General features: G+C 40.8%; 1 protein-coding gene across 1 annotated transcript in view; it reads left to right on the top strand.

The window, feature by feature from the left end:
* Positions 1-10,090, top strand: part of SPON1 (spondin 1) — a 305,960-nt gene that overhangs the window by 118,617 nt on the left and 177,253 nt on the right. The window contains exon 5 of the mRNA XM_017881549.1: positions 587-709. Coding sequence (XP_017737038.1) covers positions 587-709 — 123 coding nt within the window. The remainder of the gene's footprint in view (positions 1-586; positions 710-10,090) is intronic.

Raw genomic sequence — 10,090 nt, 5'->3', positions numbered from 1 at the left:
AAAAAAAAAAAAAAAAAAAAAAAAAAAAAAAAAGAAGTGACGTGATTATATATGCATGCCTTCCCCCTCCCACCCCCCCGCTTCAGTAGTTCTTTATATCTCTCCATTTATTTTCACTGCTCTGCTTTAAAGTCACTCCTTCTGGTCCTGTCATTTTGGCCCCAGAGAATATTTCCTAAAGAAAGCACACATGTGTATTCCTCTTAAAATTTGTTAGAGAAATCCTGTTGTGAGAGGGGTGGGGAAGGAGACGAGGATCCAGAAAGGATGATTTAGTAAATTTTACCCCTGACTTTTCAACATAGCCCCCATCTTAAATATTCTCGAATAACCTGTGGGTTATTGTTCCCACAGATCTTCTTATTAGGGAAAAAGCTCTGATTTTTTTTTTTCAAAATATTACCATACTTAAAGGCATACAGAATCCTTTATTGCCCAAGTCCTGATCTGGCTCTAAGTCTTATTAACTAAAGAAAACTGCATCTTCTTTTCCTAAGGGTTAAGGATAAAATGAGATCACGATAGCACCACCTTACGTACAACCCACATTTGCTTTCTAACTTGGTGACTCTTCTGACTGTTTCAGATTCCACATTTGATGGGGTGACTGACAAACCCATCTTAGACTGCTGTGCCTGCGGAACTGCCAAGTACAGACTCACATTTTATGGGAATTGGTCTGAGAAGACACACCCAAAGGATTACCCTCGTGAGTAGAGTGGCCACTCTGTGGTTTGAGGAAAAGCACATGGTCAAAGTTCTGTCTGGTTGTGGGGCATGCTAGCTACAGCATGTCAGATCTGCTCCCTAGTATCAGCTAGTTCATGAAATGCACATTCCAAGTACGTATATTCATCAAGACAGGCAGACATTATACGGGTATACTTTCAGCTTCTTTGCATAGTGTTGTGCCTTTTTTTTTTTTTTTTTTTTTTTTTTTTTTGAGACGGAGTCTCACTCTGTTGCCGAGGCTGGAGTGCAGTGGCGCAATCTCGGCTCACTGCAACATCTGCCTCCCAGGTTCAAACAATTCTCGTGCCTCAGCCTCCTGAGTAGCTGGGATTACAGATATGGACCACTGTGCCCAGCTAATTTTTGTATTTTTAGTAGAGATGGGGTTTTGCCATGTTGGCCAGGCTGGTCTTGAACACCTGACCTCAGGTGATCCACCCACCTTGACCTCCCAAAATGCTGGAATTACAGGCATGAGCCACTGCGCCCAGCCCCAGCATTGTGCTTTCTTATCTGTGATTTTTAAAAATATTTCTGAAGTCATGCTGCTTATCTTCAGGTCAGGCATTTGGTAACCTCAATGCCCCTTGCCATGACCCTATCCATGAATTCCATGACAGACCTGCTGGAAATACCTGGCAAAAGGAACCTGCTCTTGACTCTACAGGTCAAGGTCAACAAATACTCTACTATCATAGCTGTTGGTAATTAGTCAGCATGCCCTTTTTCTACTGACTTCAGATGCCACCTTGAAATCCCTTCACGAGGGGCCAGGCACAGTGGCTCAAGCTTGTACTCCCAGTGCTTTGGGAGGCTGATATGGGAGGATCCTTTGAGGCTAGGAATTAGATACCTGCCTAAGCAACGTAGCAACATTTTAAAATTAACTGGGCATGGTGGCACATGCCTGTAGTCCTGTAGTCTTGCCTGTAGTCCTAGCTACTCAGGAGGCTAAGACAGGAGGATCTTAAGCCCAGGAGTTCAAGACTGCAGTGAGTCATGATCACGCCAGTACACTCCAGCCTGGGCAGCAGAGTGAGACTCTGACTCAAAAAAAAAAAAAAAAAAAAATCCTTTCATCACATTGTTATCAAGATAGCCAAAACAAAGCCATGATAATTGTCAGGAGACCCAAAGCTGACTATTTTTTAAGTAGATCCTACTAATTCCACTTTATCATATAACTTTCTCAACAAATACCTAACATGTGCCAGGCACTGTGCTCAGCTCTAGAGTTATCATATGGAACAAAAAAAAAAAAAGATGCACCCCATATTCTCAAGCCACTCAGCGGCTAGTGGAGAGACAGACACTAACCAAATAGTCATGCAGAAAGATGTGAAGACTAAGAAAAGTGGACTTACTGTGAACCAAGCATTTCTAAATATGTTCTAGTGTTTAATCCTCAAAGTAATGTGTTTTTGTGGATATGTTTACTGGGGAACAGAGAGATGTCATTATTTGCCCACATTGAGATGTAAGTAATGGATCCAAATCCAAAGGGGTTTGTCAGGCTCCTAGGCCTGCCTTTTGTTTAGGTTGCATGTTGCCCATTCTCTCTGTGGGTGGCAGGATGTCCGTGTGTGGCACTGAGCCTGCTTTTTCTGTTCATTGTCTGTTTTGTTCTTGTGCATTTTGCTTTGGAGTTGCCACAGTTCAGGAAGAACAGTAGGAATGGGAGAGAGAGAGATTAAAAAGAGGGATTTGGCTCAGGTCCCAAAGGAAAGGGGGAGAAAAAGGCACATGATTGGGACTTAAGACTCAGACCAGATCAGAACCTCCATGATCCCCACACAGCCCACCCAGAGGGGACTCCGACATTTGTTGGCAAATCAAGAGCCCTATTGTTTAGTGTTACCCACATGCAATCAAGGCTTGGGATCTTAGAAGCCTCTTTCTAGTTTATTCTTCTGACTCTGAGATTCAGCCTGATCTGCATCAGCTGTGTGGGAGACCTGTACGAGGAAACTTGGACTGTCTGCCTGGGGGAAAGAAAACACTTGGAACAAGCGTGATGGAAAAAATTTCCTCCAGCCTCTCTTATCCACTAACCAGAGGAAATAAAATGTTAGGGGCCCATTACTCATCTTTTGTGATCCTAAGAAGTTTCTTGACCTTTTCTATTCTGCCACTGTCATTTCCCAGAATTTAGGGAGGAGGTGAAAAAAAATTGTTTTTGGGTCTTTGGGCCAAATCAAGTACAAATCTATACAGAATTTCTGTGGAGTTGAGAGTTTCTTAGTAATCATAGCAGACGTGTGTTCCAGATCTTCTAGGATTGTTCCATTTCTGGCATTATGTCTGATAGAAATTGTCTATCAGATTGTGTCCTAATTTTTGGTTGGGAAAACTTGGTCACTTGTACAGAATAACACTTAACATATCATACTGCAATTATTTTTTAAAAAATATTTCTTTCCCACTAGACTGAGAAGTCCTCCAGGACAAAAGTGATGCTGTGCTTATCTTTGATTCTTAGTGCCTGTTGCCTTCCCAAGCACTATGTACTGATTGTTGAACTCAGAGTGGCATTCATTATGACCTGGGAAGCAGATATCTAGCCTTCACCTAGTCATGATGGGCAGTAATGAGGAGAGTGTGAACCAAACCTTCATGTAGGAAAAGGAGTGAACACTCAGGGAGACTAGAGCCATTTAAAAGGGCATGGGGGAGGATCTAATCAGGACCTTGAAAATTTAATGTTCTCAAAAGTTATTTCTATCAGACTTAAGTAATAGATGAATTTCCTTTTGCCACTGCAAAGATGATGCTGTCTTGATAACCAATCTCTATCATCATGCCCAGAGAAGCTTCCCACAACAGTGCAAATTGACAGTTGCCAAGCCCCCTGTCCTTTATTAGTCATCCAAAACGCTGCTTTCTCTACAGTGATCTTAGGACAGTGGTTCTCAAGCTTTTAAATCTGAGGACCCCTTTTACATGCTTAAAAAATCTTTGAGGATCCCAACATAAGTGGTTTATATGGGTTATAGCCATCAATCTTCCATATATCAAAAATTAAAACTGAGAAATTTAAAATATTATTTATTTTAAAATAAACCTAGTAAATTAGAAATAATAAACTCATTACAGGTTAATACAAAGAACATATTTTGTGAAAATACCTATATTGTTCAAAACAAAAGAAATGTGAAAAGAGGATCAATGTTTTAAGTTTTGCAACTGTCTTTTCTTCTGGCTTAATAGAAGACACCTGGATTCCCATTTGCCTTTGTTTCTGCATTCAACTTTGAAAGTAGATTCACATAGATTTTTAAAAATCTTTTTTTTGGTTGCAGTATGTGAAGAAAATTCTGTCTCATATCACTATGTAATTGGAAAGGGGAAGAGTATTTTAATAACCTTTTCTGATAATTATAGATAATCTTTGATCCTACACCAGAACTCTGCAAATTGTTGTTTTTTAAAAGGTTAATTACAATGTGGAATATGAAACTGTATCAGTGAACTTGTACTCCTACAGTAAAAGTCATTGCTTTACCTTCTACTTTAAATGGATCTTTTACAAATGCATGGTTTTGTAACACCTTATGTTGATCATTTGGAAAATATTGGTTTACTGAGTTATGCAGATTGTCCAAGTGTTGACACAGTTCATTAAACAATATGAAAAGCCATATCCATTAATATCACTACCAACCTCATCAGAAAAGTATTTAATATTGGAAAGCTATCAAGTTCATAATAATGAATACAAGTTTTCTAAAATTCTGGGTTTTGCTTGAAAGCTCAAATTTTATCACTGGCAACAAATACTGTCAGTTGTTTTCCTTGAAGTGACAGGCTCACTTTATGTTTTAGATAATGTAGGCCAAATTCCCAAGTCTGAATAACCATAATTTGTCTGTCATTTGTCCTTTCAAGTGAAAATGATGTTTTATGAACATAAAAAGTGGCTAGTCCAGCTCGCACCTCAAAGAGTCGCATAAGTGCTTTTATTCAAGACAATCACAGTACTTCAGCATATAGCAGAAGTGCTTCTGCATAGTTCCCAATTAGTCACACAGAATAATAAAAAGGTGTGTACTCAAAGGCAGAGATCTAATGAAATTAATCATTTTTATTGTTTTTTCAAGGACATTCTTTTTTTTTTAACTTTAAGTTCTGGGATATGTGTACAGAATGTGCAGGTTTTTTGCATAAGTATACATGTGCCATGGTGGTTTTGCTGCACCTATCAACCCGTCATCTAGGTTTTAAGCCCCATGTGCATTAGGTATTTGTCCTAATGCTCTCCCTCCCCTTGCCCCACACCTCCAGACAGGCCCTGGTGTGTGATGTTTCCCTCCCTGTGTCCATGTGTTCCCATTGTTCAACTCCCACTTACAAGTGAGAACATGCTGTTTGGTTTTCTGTTCCTGTGTTAGTTTGCTCCGGATGATGATTTCCAACTTTATCCATACCCCTGCAAAGAACATGAACTCATTCTTTTTTATGGCTGCATAGTATTCCGTGGTATATATGTGCCACATTTTCTTTATCCAGTCTATCATTGATGGGCATTTGGGTTGGTTCCAAGTCTTAGCTGTTGTAAACAGTGCTACAATAAACATATGTGTGCATGTGTATTTATAGTAGGATGATTTTTAATTCTTTGGGTATATACCCAGTAATGGGATCGCTAGGTCAAATGGTATTTCTGGTTCCAGACCCTTGAGGATTGCCACATTGTGTTCCACAATGGTTGAACTAATTTACATTCCTACCAACAGTGTAAAAGCATTCGTATTTCTCCATATCCTCTCCAGCGTCTGTTGTTTCCTCACTTTTTAATGATCGCCATTCTAACTGGCATGAGATGGTATCTCATTGTGGTTTTGATTTGCATTTCCCTAATCACCAGTGATGATGAGCTTTTTCATATGTTTGTTTGCCACATAAATGTCTTCTTTTGAGAAATGTCTGTTCATATCCCTTGCCCACTTTTTGATGGGGTTGTTTATTTTTATCTTGTAAATTTGTTTAAGTTCCTTGTAGATTCTGGATATTAGCCATTTGTCAGATGGATAGATTGCAAAAAATTTTCTCCCATTCTGTAGGTTGCTTGTTTACTCTGATGCTAGTTTCTTTTGCTGTGCTGAAGCTCTTTAGTTTAGTAAGATCCCATTTGTCAATTTTGGCTTTTGTTGCCATTGCTTTTGGTGTTTTAGTCATGAAGTTTTGCCCATGCCTATGTTCTGAATGATATTGCCTAGATCTTCTTCTAGAGTTTTTATGCTTTTAGGTTTTACATTTAAGTCTTTAATCTATCCTGAGTTAATTTTTGTATAAGATATAAGGAAGGGGTCCAGTTTCTGTTTTATGCATATGGCTAGGCAGTTTTCCCAGTACCATTTATTAAATAGAGAATCCTTTCCCCATTGCTTTTGTCAGGTTTGTCAAAGATTAGAGGGTTGTAGATGTGTGGTGTTATTTCTGAGGCCTCTGTTCTGTTCCATTGGTCTATATATCTGTTTTGGTACCAGTACCATGCTGCTTTGGTTACTGTGGCCTTGTAGTATAGTTTGAAGTCAGGTAGCATGATGCCTCCAGCTTTGTTCTTTTTGCTTAGGATTGTCTTGCCTATACGGGCTCTTTTTTAGTTCCATATGAAATTTAAAGTAGTTTTTTCTAGTTTTGTGAAGAAACTTAGTGGTAGCTTGATGGGAATAACATTGAATCTATAAATTGCTTTGGGCAGTATGGCCATTTTCACAATATTAATTCTTCCTATCCATGAGCATGGAATCGTTTTCCATTTGTTTGTGTCCTCTCTTGTTTCCTTGAGCAGTGGTTTGTAGTTTTCCTTGAAGAGGTCCTTCATGTCCCTTGTAAGTTGTATTCCTAGGTATTTTATTCTCTTTGTAGCAATTGTGAATGGGAATTCACTCATGATTTGGCTCTCTGCTTGCCTATTATTGGTGTATAGGAATGTTTGTGATTTTTGCACAATTATTTTGTATCCTGAGACTTTGCTGAAGTTGCTTATCAGCTTGAGATTTTGGGCTGAGATGATGGAGTTTTCTAAATATACAATCATGTCATCTGCAAATAGAGACAATTTGACCTCCTCTCTTCCTATTTGAATACCCTTTATTTCTTTGTCTTGCCTGACTGACCTGGCCAGAACTTCCAGTACTATGTTGAATAGGAGTGGTGAGAGAGGGCATCCTTGTCTTGTGCTGGTTTTCAAGGGAAATGCTTCCAGCTTTTGCCCATTCAATATGATATTGGTTATGGGTTTGTCTTAAATAGCTCTTATTATTTTGAGATATGTTCTATCAATACCTAGTTTATTGAGAGTTTTAAGCATGAAGGGCTGTTGAATTTTACCAAAGGCTTTTTCTGCATCCTTGTCAGCGTCTGCTGCACTCTTCAGAGCCTGTGGGCAGGAATGTTTAAATCCGCTGAAGGTGGGCCCACAGCCGCCCCTTCCCCAAGGTGATCTGTCTCCGGGAGAGGGGAGTTTTATCTATAAGCCCCTGACTGGGCCAGCTGCCTTTCGATCTCAGAGATGCCCTGCCCTGTGAGGAGGAATTTAGAGAGGCAGTCTGGCCACAGTTGTTTTGCCATGCTGTGTTGAGTTCTGCCCAGTCTGAACTTCCCAGCCTCCTTAGCACTGTCAGGGGAAAACTGACTACTCAAGCCTCAGTAATAGTGGATGCCCCTCCCCGCACCAACCTCCATCATCCCAGGTCAACTTCAGACTGCTGTGCTGGCAGTAAGAATTTCCAGCCAGCAGTTCTTAGACTGCTGGGTTCCATGGGAGTGGGACCTGCTGGGCAAGACCACTTGGTTCACTGGCTTCAGCCCCATTTCCAGGGTAGTGAATGGTTCTGTCTTGCTGGAGTTCCAGGTGCCACTGGGGTATGGAAAAAAAAAAAAACATGCAGCTAGCTTGGCGTCTGCCCAAAAGCCGCCCAGTTTTGTAATTGAAACCCAGGACCCTGGTGGTGTAGGCACACGAGGTAATCCCTTGGTCTGCAGATTGCAATAACTATGGGAAAAGTGTAGTATCTGGGCCCGATAGCACAGTCCTTCACGGCTTCCCTTTGCTGGGAGAGGGAGGCCCCCAGCTGCTTGCACTTTCTGGGCAAGGCTGCACCCCATCTTGTTTCTGCTCATCCTCTGTGGGCTGTGTCCACTGCCTAACCAGTCCCAATGAGATGAACAGGATACCTCAGTTGGAAATGCAGAAATCACCCACCTTCTGCGTTGGTCTCACTGTGAGCTGCAGACCAGAGCTGTTCCTATTTGGCCATCTTGCCAATACCCTCCAAGGACATTCTTAAGTGAAACGGACCCCTTTTGTTTTTTACTGTTGGTATGTGACAGTGAAAAATACATCAGCTACTAATATGGTTTGGGGCCATTGCCTTGATCCATGCTCAGTGACAGAGTTAATGTCAATACATTACAAAGGGAAGTAATGTCTTAGCATTATTATAAAAATAGTTTTCACCTTCTAGACCCCCTGAAAGGATCTCGGGGTTCCCAGGGGTCTGTGATCCATACTTTGAGAACCTCTGCAATAGATAAGATAGCAGCCTAAGGTGTCTGACTTTCAGTACTCTTTGGGTAACTTGCCCTTCGGAATTTATGTTGGACACTCTAGGAAGGATAGGAAAACACCCAGTCTCTGCAGGTGGGCCACATCTGTAGAGGCTCTTCTTAACCATTATACAAAATGGTTTGTTCCAAGTGCTGTTTCTGGGCTTCTCTCCATCAGAGCACAGAGTTCTCTCTAGGAGGGGCTAGATGTGGTTAGATAAGAAGGGAGGCAGGGGAATTACCTAAATGACCTCTGGCATTCCGTATCTATTGTAATGCCATAGATCTCTGCTCGTCATCTGGAAATAGTGAAATCCTTTTAAAACACTTCTAATCTAGTAGTTCTAGAAATTCATTTTAACTTATAATGTAAGTTTTACCTCCTAATTTTATAAGTGAAAAATTTCTGAAGCACAAAGAAGTTACCGACTCAGATGACATAGCCAGAGAGTGTCCAAAACAAAATCAAAGCTTAAGTCTCCTGATTCCTTTTTGCCTTCCTCTCTAGGCTATCAGGAGGCAATCAATCCTCTGTCCTCTGCAGGAAAATTAGTATTGTATACACAAAGCATCTTTTAATAAGGCCCTGCTTTACTAACATGAACTCAACTGGTACCAAATTTGGTGCCATACTGAACAGCTTTGCCCCACTCTACAAAAGCCTACGTTGCAGAGATCCTAACTTAGAAGTCAGAAAGAGAAGGTCTGGCTGGATTCACTGAGCCTGAGTGGAGTTCATGGACCCTAAAGTGTCAGAAGAGCTGCCAGCTCCTGCAATGTCTGTGCTAGGCACTGTGAGTCTGTAGCTCCCAACTGTAGCTCAGAAGCAGTTGCTTCACAGAAACAAGATGACTGGGCAGTGTTACCACATAAGGGTGTCCTGGAGGCTGGAGACATGCCCAGTCTTTGCCAAGGGATTGGGAGTTACCTAAAAGATGCCGAGTCTCTTTACTCTGTAGCTCTGAATACAGCTCTTGGGTTTTTGACAAGTGCTCCTATCCCATAGACACCCTTTCATCACTCTTGACAATGTAAGCTGCATAGCTTCCCCCATTTTTGTTATGACATCGGTTTTAATGCTGTTTAACAGATATGCATTGATGAAAAGAACATTTTTTCCAGGAGCCAATTATGTTTTTCATTTGCCAATACATTGCCTAAAATATAAATACAGCAATTGGGAAATATACTCTATATAATCAAAGTTCATTTTACAGTGTAATTCAGCCATCTTTTCTATTGGGTCACTGGATTTAGGAAATTATTATTAAGTCCAATCACATGAAACTTAGCAACTACTTTTGTTTCTTCATATATTCGTCTATGTACAGAGTATCTATATCACATTTGAACCCACTGTGTTCTGCTTTTTGCATTTGATTTTGTCTTCATGCTCATTCTAGGCATTCATGCTCATTCAGCTTGTTCTAGGCAACTTATCTATTGTTTTATTGATCATTGAAGTAATGTCAGGTCTTTTGCTAATGTAGAAAGCACTGCAATAAAAAACTTTGTACTTAGGCTGGGCATGGTAGTCACACCTATAATCCCAGCACTTTGGGAGGCCAAGGCAGGTGGATCACTTGAGGTCAGGAGTTTGAGACCAGCCTAGCCAACATGGTGAAACCCTATCTCTACTAAAAATACAAAAGCTCACTAGGCATGCTGGTGTGTGCCTGTAATTCCAACTACTCAGGAGGCTGAGGCACGAGAATCGCTTGAACCCGGGAGGCAGAGGTTGCAGTGAGTCAAGATTGTACCACTGCACTCTAGCCTGAGTGACAGAGTCAGACTCTGTGTCAAAAAA

This window comes from Rhinopithecus bieti, unplaced genomic scaffold (assembly GCF_001698545.2).
Source record: "Rhinopithecus bieti isolate Rb0 unplaced genomic scaffold, ASM169854v2 scaffold_11944, whole genome shotgun sequence".
Classification (NCBI taxonomy): domain Eukaryota; kingdom Metazoa; phylum Chordata; class Mammalia; order Primates; family Cercopithecidae; genus Rhinopithecus; species Rhinopithecus bieti.
This window is presented reverse-complemented; position numbering and strand designations above follow the sequence as displayed.